Source organism: Athene cunicularia, assembly GCF_003259725.1.
Source record: "Athene cunicularia isolate RWA chromosome Z unlocalized genomic scaffold, athCun1 chrZ_part1, whole genome shotgun sequence".
NCBI classification, from domain to species: domain Eukaryota; kingdom Metazoa; phylum Chordata; class Aves; order Strigiformes; family Strigidae; genus Athene; species Athene cunicularia.
In genome coordinates this window covers 15,099,475-15,124,378 of record NW_020799142.1, presented here as the reverse complement: position 1 = coordinate 15,124,378, position 24,904 = coordinate 15,099,475, and the positions used below count along the sequence as shown (strand labels likewise).

Here is a 24,904-nt window from a genome sequence, read left to right as displayed (position 1 = left end):
TACCGTTAAATACATGATAAGCTAGAAGTCTGCAAAAGATTTTACTATAATATGAAAGAAAATGTCTTCTCAAAACCCCCACAACAATCAAAAAACTGAACAAAATACGTGATTCTCCCCTTAATTAGGAATTTTTTACAAATTTTGATGTTAAAACACTGACTCAATACTCCAAGTATAACAGCCATAAAATTACCGTTCAAATTCATTACCTTTGCAGAAATGTCATCAAGAGGAAACTCTTGAGAAGCTGGTACCCATGCAAGGATATTGCAATCTCTGCTACCACTATAAATTTCCTTTAAGAAAGCAAGCAAAAGTTACTTTTACACAAATTTACTGAACAGTGACATAGATAGAATGCTGGGAAAAAAGTCCCTGAAATATTTAAAAATAAAGATATGTATACAGTTTCTAATTAGCACTATATTAAAGACTTAAATAATATGCCAAAACAAAATAAGTTTTTATATTTTTCACAGATCGTTCACCAAAACACTGGTGGCACCAAGCACCACCAACAATTAAATGAGCATTATTGCTTAAATGCACTTTCTTTGTTCCCTCATGTCTTCTGAAATGACACTTATTTTAACAGTTAAGAAACTTAAGAGATGATTTATGATTGGTGGAGAACTAAGAAAAAAAAAGGAGTGTATTTTTTATTGTAATTAAAAAATACAAACCAACTCAAAAGCATCTAGTAATACAAGTTAGAAGAGTGCATATGTATGGAACAAAGAGGTATTAAGTCAGTGTAGTTTAAGTATGCATAGGGAAGGAAAAGAACAAATACAGAACAATTTGAAATCTGCATCCTGTTGGAAAGGCAGAGATCAGAAAGACAATTTTAGACTAAAAATAATAAATAACTAATAGTAGTGACTAAGGACTGAGATCCCATTGTACAAGGCACCCTGCAAACACATGGAAGCAAACAGTCTCTATACCACACAGATAACAGTCAAATATAACTTAGTCTTCTTAGTTCTTTATTAAAGGAAATACAGACTTGTTACTTTAAACTGAGGAAATTTTGCTAGTGAGAAATACTGCAGCATCTTTGCAATAAAATTTGGAAAATAGAAGCATTATTAGTGCAAAGTGCTATTTAAATGAACATGCATGGGGATATGCTCATATGCTTTCAATCTCGATTCACAATCCTTCATATTATATGCGATGTCTGACAACAATTGAGTATTGCCATGTGTTCAAACTGCCCAACTGAAATATATCCAGTATTTTTTCTGTTTCAGGCTGGCAGCATGAAAGCCTAGCAACTACGTGCATACATGCAAATTATTACGACACTGATTCAACATAAGTTCAAGAAATAATTACAGGACTGTCTCCAGTATTATTTATACTTAATTCTAAATTAATTACTTTATATACTTAATTTTAAAACTGTGTGAATTACACCAAATTGTGCAGGAATTTAATGTCCAATTCCTATAAAAACTCATTTATGTAGGTAATCTTGCTCAAGAGTACTGACATACTCATTTCTGTAAAACTGGTCCCATGCATGAAATTGTTCATGCATAAAAGACCATACAAGATTAGAATTTATAACTTTTGAGAGAAACATCCACTTATTTTGTTTAAAGGGAGGCAGGTTGAAGTCACGCCAAGGTATAGTTCAAATCCCACTTTATCCTGTCAGCGGTACTCTACTTGGGTCTTGTGTCTTTGACAAGATACAGAATACCACTAGAGCTTTAAAACCTTTTCCCACACCAAAATCTCTCCTTGTAAGCAAAGTCATAGTGACATCAGCATAATTCTATTTATACCATATTTACACTTGTTGCACTTCCTGATCCTGGCATTGCAAGATCTTCGGTTAATATCCACTGCATTCAGTAATAGCTACAATTAATTATTACAACCTGAAATAGTGAACTCTATGCATGTTTATGGTACAACATATGGAAATACTATGCTTTAAGACTAAGGAAAGATTGCAAATAAAACCTAATTTTCAGTTATCTTTACTTATTAGACTAGCACTAGATTTGCCAAATACCTCTGCAGATGCCTAATATTTTATGTGTTATTTGTGCATGATGCTTTACTCCATTTCCCTTTCAGAAAAGGAAACATATGTATTTTTTTAAGTATTTTAAGCCACCAGTGTAGTACAATAGTACCTAGCATGTTAGATCCACCAGTAAAAATCATGTAATAGTCCACACGAAGATATCTTCAACACAACCCTTGAAATTACCAACCTCCTATTAATTAATGGCTCTTATTTAATGGCCAAATTTTGTAGCTCTTACTACTCAGGGAGACTAACATCTTATTAACTTTACAGAGATATTTATGTAAGAACAGTTCTGGCCAACAATAATATAGCAGATTTTATGGCTCTATTCCCAGGATCTCAAAAGGCATTATACATACAATATCTCAAACACAAAAGGTATTCCACACAAACCCACTAATTTGGCCTCATAAGAACAGATAAAGACTAATATCACTGGATTGCAAATAGCTAGTTGCTTGAGTATCAGTGATCATACAGTTCTGATTAAACAGAAGACACTTCTCACCTCAAATACATAACTGGTGAAAAGATAAAGTTCCTTTTAGAACCCGTTTCAGTTATGAAGTAAAACAGTGATTAAAATACAGTTAGTGAACAGAAAGAGTGTGAGGGACTGGTAGCAACCAGTATCAATCAGAAGTTTTGAACATAGAAAAAAAAAATAGTAAGAAAATCTAAGGACCAGATTTGAGGGCAGGCAGGACAAAAAAAATCAGCAGGGTTAAAGACAGGAGAAAAAGTTTAGAAGACTATTAATATGAAGAAAACTCTTAACAGAGACTCACTACTAGATGGAAATGGTAGAAACTATGCAGAAAAGATGTTTTGTATGAAGATAGCGTACTAATTTCGAATGTACTAGTAAGAAAAACGTTAGAAAGCCATCTGCTACACATGTCACCAGTAGATGCATAACTTAGAGAGGCTTAGGGTTGTCTAAGAAAGCTTGCTTCCTCAAGTTAATTACATTTTAATACTTATTGAAATACTACAAAGCTGGAAGTGAGCTAACATGCCATTCAGGAAAAAGTGGAACAATACAGATACAAGTGAACTAACTGACATTTAAAAAATTCTAATTAAGACAAGAGGAGATGTGATTAAACAACTCAGTTACTATAGAATTAAGATATAGGAATGTAAACAGTTGTGTTGGTTTAAGCCCTGCCAGGACCACAGACCACATTGCTGTTGCCCCTCCCCCCACCCTCAGCCGGTCGGGCTGGCAGTGAGGCACAAACCCGGGTTAAAAGAAGAAATTTAATGCAACAGTGTAATAAACAATCTGAACAACAACAGTAGCAATGATAACAACAATAAACAGTAATAACAGTGAACAAGACAAACTGTATACACAGAAATACCGCAGTGAACACACCCAGCCTGCTGTGCGTGCTCCCCATGACCAAAGCCACAAAGGAAAGCTTCCCGTGCTGCTGCAGTGGACCTGACACCAGCATGGTATGAATAACCCAGCTGGAGATCCCTTCCCCCTCTCTGCTGGGGAAACTTAACCCTATCCTAGCTGAACCAGGACAATCACCACAGTTTACAAAGCAGCAGATTCTGTCAAGTGAAATTGATTTATTTTTTTTTTTACAACTAGTAACTGAAAATAGAAGTGTACAGCTGTGAATAACACTGACTTAATATTGCTTGAAAGAGTGAAATAGAACAGGTAACTACAACTTTTACAAGGAACTGCATTCTCAGAAAAGGAGTTTTAACTGGGAAATCATAATTTATTATAATCAATCTGATGAATGTAATTAATTGTCTCAAGAAAGAATGAGCTATTTGGAAGTATAGGTGTGAACACAGTCAAAATAACACTACCACTAGCTTTGGGTGTTGACACACTGACTATAGTAATGTTACTCCATCAGAGTAACAATTTAATACAACTAGAAGAGCATTTAAAGAAAAAGAAAATCCAGTTCCAGTCACACTTCTAGAATATAGAACTGAACTCTAGAAAAGGGTGATTCTGAAAGAGAATCAGAAATCACAACAGATAAACAAATGAATTTGTTGCCAACATAAACCTATAGCTATAGTGACTGATGCAGTTCTTGTGTGCAATGACATGAGTGTCCATTTCTAAGGATCTTAGAAGCCAAGACAGAGACACTATAAAAGAGATTTGCATTTCCAGGGCTGGAAAACATGATTTACAGTAAGATTTGATGAGCCTCATCTCTTCAGCTTACCAAAAAGAAATCCAAATACGATTTAATAGAAACACATTAGCACTTTTTTTGGAAACTATTTTTAAGAACAACAGGCTTAAGCTAGTCAAGAACAGTCCAGAAAAGATGTGCTTTAGCTATAAATATGAGATCCACTAAAAGGTGGACTATTCACATGTCACTGCCCATTCAGGCCAAAACTGCTTTCCAGGTCTTACCAGGGCTTATTCACTTGGGCTCTACTGCCACATTTGTAGTGTCCAAAACTTTCAGTGAAGTCCATCTCGGTGATGAAAGATTGTTTCAAAGTTACTGACTCAAAGCAAGAGCTACCAAATTCACTTCTATGATGTACTGTATGAGAGGTCATGAGAAGATATCCACATGCCCCTTCTGCCTCAAGTATTTCTGCCTGATATTTCAGAAACAAAAGAGGACCAAGTACTCCAGGGGGACCTGAGGGCAACTATGTAACAGCCTTAAAATCCTTACTTACATCTAACTCTGCTCTTGTCACACCACAAGCCATAAGAACAATCTGTTGTAAAATATAACAAATTAAGCCTTGCTAACCTTAAGCCTTTTATTACAAGAGGAAAATATACTATAGGGGAGAGGAAAAAAAAACAAAGAAAGCTGTCAGCACCATGAGTCCCTGTAATGCTATGGTGTTTTAGGTGAAATGTTCTCAGATTCCTTAAGGAAGCTCATCATGTTCTCAACACTTCATCCAAACTGTTCATACACCCAGTGATTGGTATAACTGCAGGCATTTGAGCAAGATTACCATAGTAAAGTACTTAGAGGTTCTCAGTACTAATAGCAATACTAATGTGCTTCACCTAAATGCACTTCACATTCTTTCTTACTGTGATTAGTCTGACATCTCAGAGAAAGTCAAATGCCTCCTCTTCAGTCTTACAGAAAACAGGCAAAAGTCTTCATGTATGATTCACTAATAACCTAATTCAAAAAAAATTACAAATGTCAAAAATTGAGAAGTTACCTGTGTAAGACAAAATGAACAATGGAAAGAACCTGACAAACTTTTGCTTTGTTGCAGAACTCCCTCTTATGTCAAGATCTTTGATTAAAGCACATCCTTGAGAAGTTAACACTTTTTGTGCAAACGGTTTGGGTAATGCACATAAATATTGCAGGTTGTCTGAAATATTGTTTCTACTTTACTTACCTGAAAATTATGTTGATATGTACAGCAGCTGACAGTATTATAATGCCCTCTAAGCACAGTTATCAATTCTCCTGTGAAGACTGCATAAACAGCAATGGTACTACCACTTGGTACAAAGGCAAACTCTGGATTACAGCCATTAGAGATGGTGCATTTGACTGCTTTTCTACTCTCATTACGTATTTTCCCATAATTCACCTGTAAAATGAATGATTATGCAGTTAGCTATTAACTAAAACTACAGGAAATTACATGAAAAGGTCAATTCTGTTTCTTCTTTAATACACAAATAAATTTAAACTCCAACATTTGCTTGACATTTCCCATTACAGATGTCTACCCAGAAAATTTTTCTGTTCGTTAAAGTTCTCCTTAATATGAACTTTAAGAAATGGAAAGAAAGATATGCCTAAAAATCAGCAGTTCCACAACTGGAAATAGAATTTGCACAGGCTGTTGTGTGGCAGATCTATACCAAGCACTCATACTATCACTGATATCAGAACTGGTTCAGGAATTGCTGCCTTAAACATTTTCCTAGGTGACTAACATAATTTTCTCTCAGGTATTGAAACTATACAAGAACTCTTTAGGCACAACAGTATACAGTTATAAAAGATATAATAGAGTAGTTTGAGTAGGAAGGAACCTTTAAAGGTCATCTAATCCAACCCTCACTGCAATAAGCAGGGATATCCTCAGCTAGACCAGGTTGCTCAGAGCCCATTTCAACCTGATCTAGAATGTTTCCAGGGATGGGGCTTCTACCACCCCCCTGGGAAACACATTCCAGTGCTACACCACCCCATCATTAAAAATTTCTTCCTTATATCTAGTCCAAATCTATCCTCTTGTTTAAAGTCATTACCTGTTGTCTGATCACAATGGGCCCTACTGAAAAGTCTGACACCATCTTTCTTATAAACTCTCTTTAAATACTGAAAGGCTGCAAAAACATCTCCCCAGAGCCTTCTGTTCTCCACGCTGAACAACCCCAACTCTTTCAGCCTGTCCTCATAGGAGAGATGCTCATCTTTCTGACCCTCCTCTGGACTTGCTCCAACAGGCCCATGTCTTTCCTGTACTGAAGACTGCAGAGCTGGACACAGTACTCCTGGTGGGGTCTCACCAGAGCAGAGGGGCATAATCACCTCACTCAAACTGCTGGCCACACTTCTTTTGATGCAGCCCAGGATACTGTTGGCCTTCTGGACTGCAAGGGCACGTGCTAGCTCATGTTCGGTTTCCCATCCACTAATGCCCCCAAGTCCTTCTCCATAGGGCTGCTCTCAATCCACTCATTGCCCAGCCTGTATTTGTGCTGGGGATTGCCCCAACCCATGTGCAGGACCTTGCACTTGGCCTTGTTGAATCATCTGAGGTTCACATGAACCCACTTCTCAAGCTTGTCCAGGTCCCTCTGGATGGCATCCCATCCCTCAGGTGTGTCAACTGCACCACTCAACTTGATGTTGTCTGCAAACTCGCTGAGGCTGCACTTGATCCCACTGTATGTCACTGATGATGTTACACATCCCAATACTGTCCCAATACTGCAAAAGTTTAGTTCAGATTGAACAAAAATTGACCTACAATACCTTCTATCCTGTAAGTGCCTTTTGTTTGAGTTGACTAGTGTTGCAAAAAAATAACATTTCTGAAGTGTATATGCCAGTAGGATGGCAAAGAACAGAAGCATCAGTCTAGATAACACAAGAACTAACCCTAAGGATTTCTCACAGCAAGTCATCCCTTGCTCAGACAAGCAGGAGCAGAGGAAAAACATCTGCAATATAGAGAAAGATTCTGCATCTTTCCCTCATGAGTAACAAACAGTAGGAATTGAATAGGCATTATGAGAAGAACTGAAGGGCAAGCAGAAGGATGGCATAAGTAAAGGGTGAAGTAAAGAGGTAAGAAGAAAGAGAAACAGATAGTAACTTGCTAAGTTATTAGAGAATAGTTAGGGTGACAAAAAAGCCCATCTTTTGCCTAAAAGTAAATCACCACTGAGATATTCAATACTGTTCCCTATAAGGGCAGCTGGGACAGGAGCAGATCCTACATTTCTAAGGCCTGCCTTCTGAGGTGTGTGAGAAGCAAATAAAAGTGGTGTAGGTAGTATAGCTTAGTAATGCCTCTGTTTCAAGCTCTTGAAAAGTCCTATGTAGATAAAAATATCACCAAGGGTTGAAAGTGGAAAGTTTCCAAACATGCTAGGAAATATTCCAGCTGGATGCATCAGTCTAATTAGACTGATTAGACATCAAAAGTTCATTAATACATTAATGAGAACAGTATAGCTTACAGTTAAACAAATGTAATCAAAACAATGTATTAGAATGTTGACAAAAAATACACTTTTTTCCACGAACAGAAGCCCACTACCAACACCTGAAATTCACATATTTTATGATTTTAAAAATGTTCTCTAATAAAAATAACAGTATTTAAAAATTAGTTTCCTTAATACCACAGAGCATTCTATATAAAATATTTTGTTTTCAAGCTATGCTCTTAATTTGTGATGAAAGATTCATTTTTACACACAGTATTAGTGTGTATATAATAAATGTATTAATACCACAGTATTCCCTGGTTTAATTTTAAAGCTCCCTATCTAAACCTCATGACCTACAGTTAAAAAAATTGTATACAAAAGAAGTGTTTGATTAGCTTACAAAGTAGGTTTATATTCCTTCATATTGAGAGAATACTTTTATGCTATGTGGAGCTTACATCATGTCTTTTGTGGATAATACTGCTCATTTGTAAAAAGTGTTTGCAAATATTGACTGTGTTAAGTCTTGTTAATGCTAGTCATTTTAAGAGGCATATTACTCTGCTGATAAAGAGCAATCAAACTCCTTTACACAGCATGTGAGTTGTAAGAGCAACAATTCCCAAGCCACAACACTGCTTATAACAAAGGTATGTACAATGAAAGGGAAGGGTGAAGGCTGAGGAAAGTAAATTGATATATTCAGTGTAAGTGTTCCTGCTTGACAGAGGAGAAATAGCAAGGGAAGGACGCTGACAAAACAAGAATTGAAAATCTTAAAAACTGGTTCTGTCTTTTGAACACACAAACAAAAAGCCTGCTTCCTTCTGTTTGACTCTTCCTATACATAGCAAACCAGGACTTCCTATTCCTTCTCATGATAAAGGATGTACACAATATGCACATAACTTCACTCATTTCTCTAACCAAAACAATCCACTAGGCCCCAAATTTGGCTAATTGGTCAAAAAAATCATATACATGGGTTAACTTCTTTACCTTGAAAAAGGTATAGAAAAAAATTATGGAGATCAAAATGACTGGCTAGTAGAAGAAAGAGACTATGATATGAATTCATATTACTTGTTCATGCATGTATTTGTCAGTTGGTACCTTAAAATTATTTTAAGCAATACCTCTGGTCAGTGTGTGAAATACAGTAGTCTGGACACTATAATTCTGGACTTGAAAAAGCAAGACAGGATCAAGCTATTCCACACCAAATAAGAAAACTGTAAGATAGCTGATGAAACAAGTGAATGAACTAACAGGCACAAAACCTCCCCAAAAAACAGTTCTCCAGCTGGTGATATGAGAGTGGACAAACTGTATTATCTACTTGGTGATGGTGATTTAAAGACAAAGAAATCTATATATGAAGTGCTGAGAACAAGCTGGCAAATATGGGGTGTAGGGAGATAGAAAGTCCTTTCATTTGTATGTCTAGAAGGAATTCATTGTGCTGTCTTCTGAAACTAAGCAGCAGAATTAAAAGATTTCCAAGGTAGAGTAAAATTTCTTCCTTTCCTAATAGCAATGACAGACAATAATCACAACTGGATAAATAAACACAGGAAAAAAATTAAAACAGGAACTTTCAGAAAAAAAAAAAGCCATAGAAAGGACTGGAGCAGCAGCAGAGATTTCGTCACCACCCCCTGCTCACCCCCCTTTTGTTTGTAACACAAGTGTAGAGGGATAGATATTTTTAACACTGCTATACAACTCCACAAAAGAGATTCCACAATACTACAAAGGAAGTTGCAAGAAAGCCAGGCAGTCAGTGAAACTCATGTATGGACAACTGCCCTGTGGATAGCATGCTGACAGCTAATAGTTAAATATTCTACCAACAGTCACTACATATTAAGGTTTTCATTACTGTCTGAAGCATTTTCAGATATGCTCACAAATTAATGGATTTAAAGTTAACCTTTAAGTAGATCCAGGCTTCCTCATACTCTTTTTAGTAACTAGAAATAAGAAATCTGGAAAAAAAGTGCTCACAATATCTTCTAATGATGATATTAAGAATATCTATGAAAATGAATAAATATCCAAAGTTGTAATGACAATTGCACAATTTTAAGTCTTCTAAAACTAAGTGCAAGTACAAGCATAACCAAAGATCCTTGAACACTTACTAATGTGTTTTCTCCAGTGAAGCTGTTCCAGAGTCGCATCCGATGATCTGTACCAATGGTCAACAGATGAAGTCCATCACTTGTATAGCATAAACCATTAACTCTCCCATCATGAGCAGTGTTTGCTATCAGGAAAAAGAGCTGGTTCAGATTTATACGAAATAATTACTATTTTCTATACACATTTTATTTCCATGTATAGTACTGAAAAACACTGTTTAAAAGATAATGTAAAAGTAAATTAATAATTTAATTTTTGGTTTATAAAAGTATCTGGCTGGCGACAGGTGACCAGTGGTGTTCCTCAGGGCTCAATCCTAGGGCCAGTCCCGTTCAATATATTTATCAACGATCTAGATGCAGGAGCTGAATGCACCATGAGCAAGTTGCTGACTATACCAAACCTGGAGGTGCTGTTGCCTCTCTTGAGGGACAAGAGGCCTTGCAGAGGGATCTAGATAGACTGAAGCATTGGGCATTGATTAATGGGATGACATTTAACAAGAAAAAATGTCCGATGTTGCACCTAAGATGGAGTAGTGGCAGGCACAAGTATGAACTGGGAGAGGAGTTGCTGGAGAGAGCAGCCCTGCAGAAAGGGATCTGGGGGTGCTGGTGTGACACTAAGCTCAGTGTGAGTCAGCCGTGTGCCCTGGCAGCCAAGAGGGCAAACGGCATCTTGGGGTGCATCCAACCCAGCGCAACCAGCCGGTCAAAAGAGGGGATTATCCCGCTGTATTCAGTGATGGTGCAGCCTCACCTTGAGCGGGCAGTGTGGGCAGTGCTGGGCCTATGATTTAAGAAGGATGTGAAGGTCCTTGGATGTGTCCAGAGGAGGGCAACAAATCTGGTGAAAAGCTGGAAGGCATGTCCTGTGAGGAGTGGCTGAGGACAGGGAAGTGCTGATCTCTTCTCCTGGGTATCCACTGATAGGATGTGTGGGAATGGTTCAAAGCTGTGCCAGGAGAGGTTTAGACTGGATATTAGGAAGCACTTCTTTGCCAAAAAGGTGAGCAAATATTGGAAAAGGCTTCCTAGAGAGGTAGTTAATGCCCAAGCCTGTCACTGTTGAAGAAGAATTTGGACAATGCCTTTATTAACATGCTTTAGCTTTTGGTCAGCCCTCAAGTTGTCAGACAGTTGGACTAGATGATCACTGTAGGTCTCTTCCAACCGAGTATTCTATTCTATTCTATGTCGTTTATAGAGTAACTATAAATGAATTCCATTCACCCTGCAATACTGCACATTATACTAAAGTAGCTAAAATACCATTCAGTGCTACCACAGCAAACCTAATTATGGTATCCATAAATTAACTCACTGAAAAACGGATAAGGTATTTCTGCATTATACAGCAGCACATGACTTGAACATACCTCATGTAAAAAGCTTTATCTTGTTTTACAAGATTTTATAAAATATCATTAGCTGCATTTGGTTTAGTTCAGCTATATTTCAATATATTTAATATCCTAGTCTATGTGATTGCCATTAATTATCAAAAATCATCCTGAATCTGTCAGAAATAAAGTTAAAAAGTTGTGTTTGAACAGGACATGTCATTCAAAGGAATGTATAAAATGACACTAATTATCTTGGGAGTTATAAAGAATTCTTTTTATAAAAGAAAAATTTGGATAAATCTGTTTTGTATAAGTCTTAGATTTACCTAGAGCATCTTCATGTCAATTTCTTGAATTTCACTGAAATTTAAAATTGTCAAAACCAAACATCTATATTACCACGCTATAATTTACATAGTAGAGAGCATGGTTATTAAAACAGATACTTACTGTTATTTCATATCCTCTAACTGTACATTTTGGAAAATGAGTTTGCCTTCAGAAATTTGCATCTGTTTTTCTATGTGCAATTTAAGTTGCACATAGCAAGTCAGAGTGACTTCTAGCTTTAACCACTGTCATTTATGCTATGCAAATCCCTTTGTTCAGAGCCATGATACAGTTTCTATTTTATGAATCAGTTCCAAATACTATGTATTTCTACCTCAGAGGAGCAACTGTTCAAGTACTTTTTTTGGCCTGCCAAAATTAAGTTATCTTTTGTCCAGAACTGACCAAAATTCATTCACTAATTCAACATTCAGAAGCTTCCCTTTAATTTAGGTATTTTGTGGTTTAGTATGGAAATTTAAAGATACATAAAAATGTTAATGTTGTAGCTAATAACTGATACAAGGTACTATTAATGCATTTGACTGTCCTGAAATGAGTGTAATTGTGCTTCCTGTAAAATTAATAATAAATTTTTACTGTGTTGTATACCTAATGCAGTATAAAAAGAGTAATTGATTTTACAGCACCACATATGAGAAAGATTTTAGAAGCTTGCACTGGAAGCAAGACTAATTTAAACAGGAAAAGCAATGCACTTTTGTGGATTTTGTTCATGTTGTCTTTATTTTTAAAGGAGTGTAATTAACTACTAGAACAGCATATGAAGTATGAAGTGATTGCTGTTTACATGAAACCTATTCTACAGCAGGAATTCATTCTACCCATAAAACAGGTGGCAAAATATCCATTTTAGGAGGAAAAGAATTTAGAACAGATACAATACTGCTGCCAAGGAGATGTCTCTAGACAAGATCTCCAACCACAAACACTGTCTGTACAAAAGTATCAGAATAGAATTCTATGTCCTGTGTTACACAGTAGATATCAACTTGATTAGCACTACTTTGCTTGCTGGTCTTGGTATTGGACACATTTGTAAAATATAAGAATTCTTTGAGTTACATATAGATTACCACTGGTCATTACCTGCCTCAGACGATGCTTGGGACTTTTCTCCATTGTGCTGATCAAGTGTTATCAGACATCCAGATGATGATCTTACATCCCATAATTTTACTCTACTGTCAGCACTAAGAAAAACAGATTTGCCTACATTAGGGGAATTGTGTGCACCCTGTTTCAATAACTGTCTTTAGTCAACCCACCTGGCTCACACCCTGGTCCAGCAATTACACCAAACTGCTCGTCATGCAGTCACATTCAAGCCAATAGAATTTCATGAAAAGATTTTAAAGACAGACTTGAGACATTCATTTACATGTATTAATAGATACAGCTTGTATACTACAGGCACTGAAGTTAAGAGTGAGTCTTCATCTACAATACACCTGCCTCTGTCTACAACATAACACCCTTGCATACATGCACAGACTAGTAAGACCTTCCAGTTCTTATGCTGATTAAACTGTAGCTACAGATTTCAGCATTGTTTATAATGGCTGTCCAGGAACTCAGACTCGTGCTTAGAGCTGTAGTATGATTGCTGGCTACATACTTTAGGCTGGATAGGTCTATATGCTCTGTTGTCACACAGTGCTATGGCAGAGAAAAAACTGAGCTTGCTTCTGTAGGAACTCACTGGCTTTGTCTACATTACCAGCACGGCACAAGGTAAAAAAGACCAAGATTCAGGCTGCTCTGATTCATTCTGGTTCCCAGGCTGCATGCTCATGCTTTGCTCACACTGTCTTTGCCAGCAAGAAAAGCTGTGATAGTTGTTGGTACTAGGTGCATGCTTAGACAGCAAAATTACAGGCAGTGCACTTTGTAAGACACCGTGATGTGCAGTTTGATTTGAGCATTACAGTATTCTACCAGTGTACTTCTGTGTGCACCACAGGTGTAGGTAGGAGGCAAATCCATATATAAGACCACTTCCCATGTCACCAATGTAATCTATTCACTGAAACTTTTTGGACAGTTCCCAGCAACCTAATTGTCCTTTTGTAAAAAAGCCCACAATATAAATCACTTTTCACACCAGCTAAACAAAAACTGCATCTCTGATCTGCAGCTGGGAAATACACCAAGTCAAACTGCTTCTTAGATAAGCAATCTAAGTGAATTACTACATGCTTTTTCCTATGTGTTCTCAAGTTATATCACTGCATTAATATCAGGAATATATATAGCATATATATACCAACCAATAAGGAACAACAGTTGGGTTTGCTTTATCTGTTCTTCATCTGACAAAGCTAATGACTAATTTGTTCTTTTGTGCTCTTCACTACAGATTGATTCTATTGACTTCCAAGTGTTATTACAACTAAACATTACATTGCTGCAAACCAGTGCTCCAAGAGATACAATAGACATACTGCTGATGTTTAAGATAATGGTAAAGTGAGCAATAAATTACAGGTAGTTCATTGAAATATTCTTAACAGAGTCAGAAACAGCTCCTTATGAAAACCTACAGTTGTCCATTTCTGGTGATACAGATTCTACTGGCTAATCTTTTCTAGCCAGTTCTAATGAGCAAGAAAGAGTTTATAATCTTCCCTAGTGCCTGGAACTGAAGTGTGTGAAAGACACCCAGAAAACAATTCTCCCCTCCAATGATTCCAATCTCCTGCCAAAACTATGGGAGAGCTGCATATCACAGAGAAATCTCAAGTAACACATTTCATATGCAAGACACAAGCTCCTAAAATATGTTTTCCCTCCCTGACATGATCACAAGCAAACATACAATCGTCTTGGAAAAAAGTGACATCTCCTGATACTCAAGATTATCTAGATCCTCTTTTTAGCAATACCAGTCATTTTCTCCTCACTACCTCTTCATTATCTCAGTGTTGCCACCTCTTGCCCATATCTGTCTTAGCAGATGGCAAAACTGAGTTATGTTATTAGGAACAAATAGTCCAACCATAGTACTGAATTGAGTAACAGAGCCATAAGAAACATGTTTAACATGCAGTTATTATAAAGCAACATGATCACATAGTTGCAGTTTACAGCTAGTTATATAACTTAGAAGCAAAATGCTTTGGGAGACATCAATAAGTCAATATTTAATAAACAAAATTTAATGCTGTGATGGAAGAACAAGGAAACAATTTCTCATTTACTAAACAAACAAGTTAGAAAATTCACCCACTACATTGAGCCTTTCATAAGCTTAGAAATAGAAGCCAAGGGTATGCAATTCTGGTATCAAGTTACTAAAATTTCACTCTCAATGTTTAAAACTGCCATTCCTCTCTGCAATTCAGAAGAAAAAATATGCCAACCATGAAACTGAGAAATGTAATGTTAGAATGAAAAGTTAATATATGCAAAAGTTATAGGAAAGCCAAGAGGATTTTTTAGACTAAAAATGACTGGAATTAAAAAAAGCCCAAAAGTATCAGCATATAATCCATACTCACCAGTTACTGCAGTTTAGAAAATTACTACCTGTCAGCTACCTGAGTTACGCTCTTTGACATAGTTGAGCATGATTAATCACAATGGTACTTTGAGCTAAACATGTTTTATTTTGTTATAAACCAGATTAACAATGCACACAATAACAAACAATGAGTAGTATCTCTATATTGCTCTATCATTTTCCTATACCTTAAAATGCAATTACTGTTCCAAAATTCTGTACAATCTTCCTATAAAATAAACATCACTTGGACAGCTCTTCAGGTTTAGTTTTTCCTAGGCAAGACCTACAAAACCGAATAGGTTCAAGTACATGATGAAGATTAACTTTAAAAGTGCATCTGAATTGTAACACACATGCATAACGAATATATAAAATTCTACCTTCATACATTTTTAGTGTATATAGCAGCCCAGCAACATCCCTACCTTGCTGTTGCCAATACATATTCATCATGTGGGGACCAAGACACTGCCAGTACTTCTTGCTTATGACCTAAAAATTATATGAAAAAGTTTCTACACACCATTTTGTGTAAATAACTAAAAAAAGCAAATACTTAGTCCTATAGGATCCATCAATCCAGAACAATAATCTAAATTGTAATATGAATTTGGATTTTGTGAAAATACATTATCTTGCACTAGAGTTTATTTCTTTCTTCCTCTTGCTTGAGTGGGATTGCAGTGAGCTGAAAGTGATACATGGAGTATTATATGCATATAACTTGATAACAAAGATGGTTTTACCAATGCAAAACATAAAACAGTCACAGCTACTGAGTTTATTTTAAATACTGTTATTAAATTTTGTGTTAGTACTGGTGTTCTCAATACTGAAGGGACTTTCCATTTGTTTTACTTTAAATCCTTTCAAAATGTCCAATAAAAAGTTTATTTACCATATGTACTTAAAATTAAAACTTTATTCAACTTGTCCTCAAATATTCTTGTCCTCAATTTGGGATCTCTTCCCTCTTAATGAGGTCTGAAATATTAAGATACTAAGATACATGTTGTCTTTGCATTGTTGTACCTAGCACAACTTAGTGGCAAGTAATACATGTACACGTAATATATATGCACATACTTTAAGACTTGGAAAGTTTAAAACAGTTCAATACAAACAATAGGAAGTGTAAGGTGTCCTAAATGGAAAGGCTGCCATCACACTTTATGTAATAATGGAAACACATGAAGTTACACAAATACATTTTTGCTAATGCAGTTTAGAGTTATGTGGTGAACCACCTTGTTTCTGGTACATCTTCTAGTAGTTGGTTTTTCATTGCCTGAAGTAATCAACAGGCTGTGAGGCCCTGGATGATGGAAATAATCTCCATAATACACATGCTATGGGGGATACATTTATCTGGATCCATTAAATAAACTACAGCCAAGCATTTAGCTCTATTTCAGCTGCTGGAGTTTACTTATGTGAAACATTCATACCTATATTCAAGACACTATTGAGTGGTTCAATTTCTGTAAAGAATGATTAGACTATGTTTAGTGGAGGACATAATCCGCTTCCACTTGTTCCTCTGATACTGCTCTTGAGCTAACCGTACCATGCTGTGTACAAAGATCCAACCAGCTTGTGCCTGGAAAGCACAAACTCTTATGTCAAATTTATCATATCCTGCAGAAACCAAACTGATTGTCTAGAGAACTATTTTGTGTCTGTGCTCTCAGTTCTAGAAACTGAACATTGAGATGCCCATTGTAGACAATTTCTGTTTAGAAGGACTTAATGGATTAAGCTCTGCATCACACAACAGCACTTAAGTTGAAGCTGCTTTCAGACTTGAGTTGGCCAGTGAAGAAACTGAGCTGCATTTACACATTGCTGTGTCTGAGCTAACACTACAGTTTCTAGACCACATCTGGTTCTTGTTCTGATGGTTTGAAGCATGAAGATTTACCTTGTAATTGCTTTAACTTGAGCTTTTGTATATACTCATATTCCAAAAAGTAAACATTAGGAAAGACATTAAGGGCAAATTCTCATTAAGTGCAAAATCTAATGGATTATGGAACAATAAGCCCCTATGTTTACTGAATTAGGTAAATGCTAAGGATTAGATACTACTCTTCTACAGCAAGTAATATCTTGCCTGTTATGAAGAAACTTGTGAACAAATACATGCAAGCACCTTCATAGGTTATTAAAAACAGTGAAGATTTTTTTTGTTTGGGTTTTTCTTTGGTTTGGCATTGGTCGTTTTCTTTTTTAAAAAAAGAAACAGCACCCCACATTGAATTTTCATGAACACAAAACCAATGCCTACACTTGTCCATGTAATAAATATTAATCAATATTGATACACGAAAGTGCCCAAATATCTGTAATAACTGTTCGTTCATTCATTAACATTTATATTCTCTAATTCATTAGCACTAGACTAACATCCAGAAGAACCTTTTGCCACTGTGTAACTGTCACAACTGGTAATAAATAAGTTAGACATATTACTTAAAAGACTAATTGTATACAATGTCTCTTTACAGGACTTGTTTTACTCAAAGCAGTTGTTTAACATGTATGTTTCAGACTAAAAAGTACCCTGCAGAATGTGAGAACAGGATCCAGACTTCAAGTCACACAGCTGTACATCAGGGTTTTTGGTACCAACTGTAGGAGAAACAAAGACAGCTAGAAAAAAACCCCAGCGTTTGGGAAAACAAAATCTTAGCAATTACAAAGAAGTAGAAGAGAAATGTTAGTTGCATAACAGTTCATTTAGACAGAGCAATGGATTCTATTAATAGTTTTACATTTTTGGCCTAAGTAAATTTACCATATAACAAACAAAATTTAAAAACTGAGGGTAAACAGGACAGTACTCATGAAACCTGAAAAATTAAAAATATTTTTTTCTAAACATAGTTAAACTGTGTACAGGTAAGCAATACACACACCTCTCTACACAATTTATTATGTTTGGATCCAATAACAACAAATACTAACTCATGTAGTGAAAGGTAATCTAATTACAGCTAGGAGTTTTTATCTAGGAGAATTAATTGATGCATTATTTCAGAATAAATGTGATAGACATGATCTGACTGACGAGTAATATTTTGATTTACCAATGACAGTATGCCCTATGAGTTAATTACATAAAAATACAACAGGGGAAGGAAAATCCTACTGAGTATCACATGCTTTTTTACTATAAGCCTGAAATACACAGGGTATTTCTTAAAAATACATACATACCTGCTATTAAAGTATGATTTGTAGCAACTGGAGACATATGATGACTATAGACTGTTCCCTCAAAGTTGAATGTGTCTGCAGGCTGATAATAAAAAGATAAAATGAATCACAGTGCAAGCATGTTATCAGAATGTAAATCCTCATTAAGTATTTTTCAAGTAACAGCTACAAATGAAACTAACACAAGTATGACTTAACATATGAACAATAGCTCTTCTTGTTAGAAACCAGATCACACAAACATCACCAAGTAAATAAGTCTGTTTCCAAGATTAGAACAACTATGCCAGAGATCAGGAAGACCAATACAATTGTCTAATCAGAACCATGAATGGAATTTATTTTAAAAGCCCCCAAAATTAAAAAAGCTAGCAAGAAAAAACAGGAAACAATAAGGTTATAATATGGAGATAGGGAAGAGGTATGTAAGACTAAATTTAGAAGCCCCTTGTCATTCACAGACATCACATAACACCTTCAAGTCCTCAAAAAAAACCCCTGAAACAACCCCATACAAAATTAGCCGCTCCCCTGTGAGTGTGACAAATTACTGAAATATAATATTTGCTTTAATAATCACTACAATTACTTTCAGGCACAATTGCTTTTGTTACCTCATTTTAAAATACTGTATATTTAAAGAACTCCTTAAAAGTAGGTTGTCAGTGTCTTCCAATACACCATTTGGTGGCAAAACAGATCAATAGCCATCAGATGCACTCTGTGTCTTTTAAGTGATGCTTACAGAACTATCTGCCAAGTGAACTGTACTTTGCATTTATAAGATTTAGTAACTGCAAATACAGCTTTGCATCTCAAAAAGTCAAAATTTATTCTTTGTGTCCCTAGGATGACAAACATTTTTAAAAAATTCTTTCACTGCGCACAAAACATTCAAATAACGTAAGTGTAAATTCATTAATACATTCGTATTGGAAACAAGCTGCAGTCACGAATTCACAGTTCAACAATTAGATATGAGGATTAGTGAGTCAAAGCCACTTAATATCCTATAGTACCTATTTTAATAACGCCAGTTACCTTTGTTAGCATTTTTTTGATGCCTTCTCTCATTCTCCATTGATTTTTAGAAATCATGTCTATAATACAATAGCTGAATTTGGGACCTAATTGAGCCTGAATGCAAAGACCACCAGTCCTTCAAAAGCAGTATTTAGATCTGGGTTGCTAAAAATAACCATTGCACTCAATCCTCAGTTGACAGGTTTACATAGCATAAATTCAAATAGCTGTATTCCTGTTCACAGAACAAGCAGAAGGGAATTGTTCCAAGAGTTCCATGCTGTCATTCAGTTTAGACATTCAGGTTTTCAGAAACAGGCCACAGTATGCATGAATACCAGAACCATACCACCCTGCTGCTGCACCCACAGTCCTACCAGCTGGTTTTCAATCTCCTAGATGCTTGGTCCTGTTGAGCTCTAGGAGACCTGCAGATGAGGAATAATGTGTACACAAAGAAGCATGCAAACTGTAAAAGTCCTCTTACTTGTAAAACATTTGTATCCCATATTTTCAAGGTCTTATCAAATGAGCTGGATGTAAACAGGCCAGTGTCACGAGGATACCACTGAACCGTCTCCACACTGAATCTATGTACATAAGGATGGCCCCTAAAAAAAAAAAATCAAGGAAAATATTCCAATTGGTTAGAGCACCTTACAATTGTCTTGATATGTACATAAGGATGGCTCCTAAAAATCAAGGAAAATATTCCAATTGGTTAGTCTTGATAAACATCTTACAATTGTCTTGATATTCAATGACGAGTTGAGAACACAGTTTAAACTTTTTAATTTGTACTGAAATTTTCAAAAACTAGTTGTTTTAGTGCCTCGACTTTCAATCAACCAATGTTAATTATTTTGAAGAGCCTTCACTTCAAGAAACTACAGATTTACCTTTTCAAAATATTGTATCTGTAGCATGTATTAAGTTAAGACAGTCTGAGGCATAAGAGTCATTAATGTCTTGAAATTTTAAAATACTAATGTTTAGAGTACCTAGCACTACAAAGCACTTATACTTATGGAATCTCACTCTTAGAAATGTATCCACTAAAAAACCCAATCACATACGGTTCAAAAAAACTTCATGATTATTAACTAAATTCCAGTTACAAAACTATCAGAAATTCATGTATACTGAAGTCACCAGATAGCAGTGAAGTGAGTTACTGATGAGTTTATTATTTTTACATTGAAAAATAAAACAGTATGAAACTTTCAGCTCAGCTATGCATAATAACAGAATGCAATATAATTAGTAATACATTAACAGCGGTGGGAAGAAGGGACACCGAGCCAATCTTGACAGCTCCAGGATAAGATTCAACTATCTGATCAGGCTCTGAACAATCCAGGTCATTCCACATACCTGTTAGGTCACTCATACCTGAGCTAGATCCACATGGATCCAGAGTCAGTGCCCAAATTCATGCTCCCAGACTCAGAAGTACCATGCTGTTGTGGGTAAACCCTATGCAGCTAAGCACCATCACAGCCACTTGCTCACTCCCCCCCACAGTACGATGAGGGACAGAATCCAAATAGCAAAGGTGAGAAAGCTCATGGACTGAAAGACATTTTAAATAAGTAAAAAGGAAAGAAGCAACTCACAAAAAAAACCCAAACAAGTGACACTGGAGGAAACCTTCATCACAGGCTGACTGATGCCCATACAGACCCCAACCAAATGGCAAGCCCTGTAAAAGTCCCCCCCCAGTTTTATTGCTGCACATGACCTTGTATGGTATGGATATCAACATCCCTTTGGTCAATCTGGGTCAGCTGTCCCACAGCTGTGTCATTCCCAGCCTGTTTTCCACCCTTAGTCTATTTGCTGAGGGAGCAGAATGAGGAACAGAGAATGCCTTGACACTAAACAAGCACTGTTCAGAAACAGCCAAAACACTGGTGTGTTATCAAGACTAGTCACAAATCCAAACCAGCACCACACAAGCTACTATGAAGAAAATTAACTCCATCCCAGACAGATGCAGTACACATGCAAACAGTCCAAGTGGCTCTATCTGCAGCTAGTGAAAGTCTCACTAGATTTCTTCACTTCAGCTCTTAAATTTGCATTGTTTTCTCAAGTGTCCTGGCCTCCAGTGAGACAACTACTGCAGGGGTATAACTGTTATTCCCAGTTCATTCTATATGCAGTATTATCACCAATTATTCTGAATATCCCAACCTTTACTACCAAAAAAAACCAGAATTAATTATATGGATACTAAGGTCACTGCCATTCTTCCCAGACAGGTTTTGCGTACAAGAGACTAGCTTACACACAAGCATCAGCTATATATCATCTAGAAGTTAGTACTGTTCAGTTACTCTCAAATGCCAGCTTTTGCCACAGGACAGCATGGATCATATGAAACCATGTAAAGCTGACTCCTAGTAGAACATTTTTTGCAATAGTGGCCCTACATTCTAGATGAGAAACAGTGGGTAAATAAATCACAGCCAACCATCAGAAATTAACTCCTCCGATGTTCTAAACTACTAGGCCCTCAGTAGGCCCAGTTCAGAACCTGTTCAGAAACAGCTCCAAAGTGCCTCTAACAAGAGCTTAACCTTTAAGCAGCTTTGAGACCTGAGTTGTGTTGTGCCCTGCAAAGTTGGAACAGAGGCAAACTTTTCAACATGTCATTATCTACAAATATAGCCAGATAGTCAGATCAGAAGTCTTTCTTACTGATAATTATAAATTCATTTAAGATGTCATACATATGACTCTGGATAAGTAATATTCCAATATCTGAAACTTTATCTGTAGCTAATTAGCTACAATAAGTATTTAAAACATGCTAGGAAGCTACCGGAATACTGGGAATAAGTAATCAAGGCAAAAAACCCTACTATGGTTACTTTAAGCAATAATAAGCCTATCATTTAGAACACTGTCACACAAAATCAGATTCTACTAGTATGATTTATGCCCCTACTCAATTGATAAATAAAAGCTGCAACTACAGAAATTAACACTTAATGCCCATAATGGGCAAATTTATACTTCCTGCAGGGAAAGCCTGAAAAAAAATATCAATAAAGGCTTTGAGTCATACACACAGTATGGTAGTACCCTGCTATTCAGAAAATATGTTCTGTTTTTGTCAGTAACACACCTGTCTTCATTCAAACATATTCTTAAGAAGTCAGTATTAATTACTTCTGTACCTGATGAACACCTGGTGAACTTAACAGCTATTAGTAAAGCTGGGAACAAGAGAGGGTAAATAAAACCAATACCTTCAAAGTTGTATTAGATTTTTTTTTTCCAATCACATGAATAGGTTATGCAAAGATAACTTCTCTTTTGACTAAACACATAATTATTCAAAGAATCAATTATTATATACATAGGATACAAGAAATATTTCTACAACTCCCAGAATTACTTTCTCATAGTTACTGGCTTAGATACAGCAAATTGTAACAGTAAGAAGATTCACAGGTGAAGAACTGTGATTGGAAGAGGGTTGGGTTTCTTAAAAACCATTTTGCTAGTGTTAAAACAGGAGATTGGAGTACTAACTCTAGCTTTTTGTGTGTGTGGTCTACAGCAGCACAAGCCTGTCTAGTTTCCATATGAATACAATTAATAACCTCCATTTTAACTTTCAATCTGCCAAAAATCCAGTCAAACAATGTCAGAGAATCACCTATGTAAATACACTGTAACTGTTAGGGTAGACAATCAATAAAAAATTAGCTTCTGCTATTTAGTAAATCATGTAAATCCTCACAAAAGTTTCTTGCTTTATTTTCGCATATCAAAAAACATAATGCATCATGCTAGCCTTCAAAGATTCCTGACAACATGTTCTACAGCCTTTTTATCCTAGAAAGAAAGAACACACATTAAATTTGTGAGTTTAATGCTAGTCACACACATAACTATGATCTTTTAATAGAATTTCTGAGTACCTACCTTCCCACAAGATGAATTGCTTTACATGTGTACTGTGGCTCTCCGCTCAAGTTTTCAAGGTCATGAATTACAATAATACCATCTGATCCACCGGATAACATGCTGAAAGTGTCAATAAAGCACACAAGTTACAATATTCATTATCTTAATTGAAGTTCATCAAGAAAATAAATCCACAGTACCAAAACACAGTGAAGTACTTTAGAAGGTAAAAATGTGAGTATATACTTACTATCTTCCCTCGATATTCTCAATATCAAGGCTGTTGATACCACTCTTATGTATTCTTTCCACATCTCTATCTTTATTTAGTTCCAAACGTAGAACCCTTAAAAACAACAAAGAAGAAAAATAAAGATATGAACAAGAATAACAATTGTAGAATGTTGTGTAACTCTGAACAGCTCAAACCATAGTTTCACACTTTCTCTCAATGCATTTAACACATTCCTGTTATTTTTTGCAAAACTAGACTTGCAGACACAGTACAGGGCTGGAAATAAGTCCTGTGAAGCTGGCAGAAAAATAAATTTTACGCTTTATGTTGCTTGGAAGCTAAGAGAGAAATAAATGTGTAAAATGGGCTCAAAGAAATAGCAAAACTGCATTTAGGGTCAACACATGAGACCAAAAAACTACTGTAATTTGAAAACACTGAGCAAAACAAACATTAAGAAGCAGTTGTAGTCAAAACAACATTAGTTACTTTGAAGCTTTATCATGTAGCATCTTTCCAAGTGGAATCCTATTTGGAAGTAGAGACACCCAGCGGACAGATTCATTTACTTTACCACGTTACAGTATTTCCTTTAAGGAAACTGTGTTATGCTTTCTTTAACATTAACTAAAAACTAGAGTATCCACATGACGAAGTCTGCAAGAAAAACTTTTCTGAGCTGCAATTAGTATCCTTTACTATTTCGCAGTAGCCTCTATATTTAAATATGCCAATACTACACCGTCATAAATTCTACTTCCTTTAAACCATAGTATCTGATATAAAATTAGCCTCACAAGATGATTAGATCTTCCAATAGCACTATTTTGTAAAACCCGCTATCAATAAAAACATAAGCAGATAATTGAAAAGCTCTAAGGCAGCGACCCTACTTAGCTTCGTCTTGAGTGGCAAAAATCTTGATATGAAAAGTTTAGGCTCCTAGAGGCAGACACCCAACATCAAGTCTCAAAAGCAGCAAGTCATTTAAGCCCTTTTAAAAGATGCGAAATACAATTATGTACAGCCGTATGCAAACCGAAACATCCGTGAGACCGGTAAAATAGCACGATATGCCTATTCAGCCTACTAAAACACCATTACTCAGCCCACCCCAGGGCCGCTAATGAGCAAGCTTGAAGAAAAAAAACAACAAAAAAAACGGAAACTCCGAGACAAGGCACGACAGATGCGCGGGAGCTTCGACCAGGGAGCCCACGCCGGCCCCTAAGGCTCCGGGCTCCTCCGCTCCAGCTCCCCGCGCCCGGGGCGCACAGCGGGGCACCGGCAAGGCAGAGATCCCCGCTCTCGGCCGGAGCGGCAGGCAGCGAGGGCAGCCCCGGGAGCCACCTCAGGTCAGCCCAGCCTGTGTCGGGACAGAGCTGCATCAGGCTCTGCCGCCCTGCCAGCCCGAAGCGGCCGCTCGGGAGCCTCCTCGTGCG

The 24,904-nt window shown here is 36.5% G+C and overlaps 1 protein-coding gene across 3 annotated transcripts in view; it reads right to left on the bottom strand.

Annotated features, from left to right (window-relative positions):
• Positions 1–23,605, bottom strand: part of ERCC8 (ERCC excision repair 8, CSA ubiquitin ligase complex subunit) — a 29,052-nt gene extending 5,447 nt beyond the window's left edge. Inside the window, exons 1-11 of one of the 3 annotated variants that reach the window (XM_026865561.1) lie at positions 23,478–23,580; positions 23,246–23,347; positions 19,794–19,917; positions 18,284–18,365; positions 17,627–17,695; positions 15,490–15,556; positions 12,649–12,752; positions 9,863–9,987; positions 5,438–5,635; positions 5,130–5,208; positions 213–299 (exon numbers count right to left, since the gene is read on the bottom strand). In XM_026865561.1, the coding sequence (XP_026721362.1) occupies positions 5,164–5,208; positions 5,438–5,635; positions 9,863–9,987; positions 12,649–12,752; positions 15,490–15,556; positions 17,627–17,695; positions 18,284–18,365; positions 19,794–19,917; positions 23,246–23,346 (915 nt within the window). In that variant the 5' untranslated portion in view covers position 23,347; positions 23,478–23,580 and the 3' untranslated portion in view covers positions 213–299; positions 5,130–5,163. Of the gene's footprint in view, positions 1–212; positions 300–5,129; positions 5,209–5,437; positions 5,636–9,862; positions 9,988–12,648; positions 12,753–15,489; positions 15,557–17,626; positions 17,696–18,283; positions 18,366–19,793; positions 19,918–23,245; positions 23,348–23,477 lie in introns of those variants that run through there. The other 2 variants (XM_026865564.1, XM_026865563.1) reach the window with 2 other exon arrangements.
• Between the last annotated feature and the right edge of the window lie 1,299 nt (positions 23,606–24,904).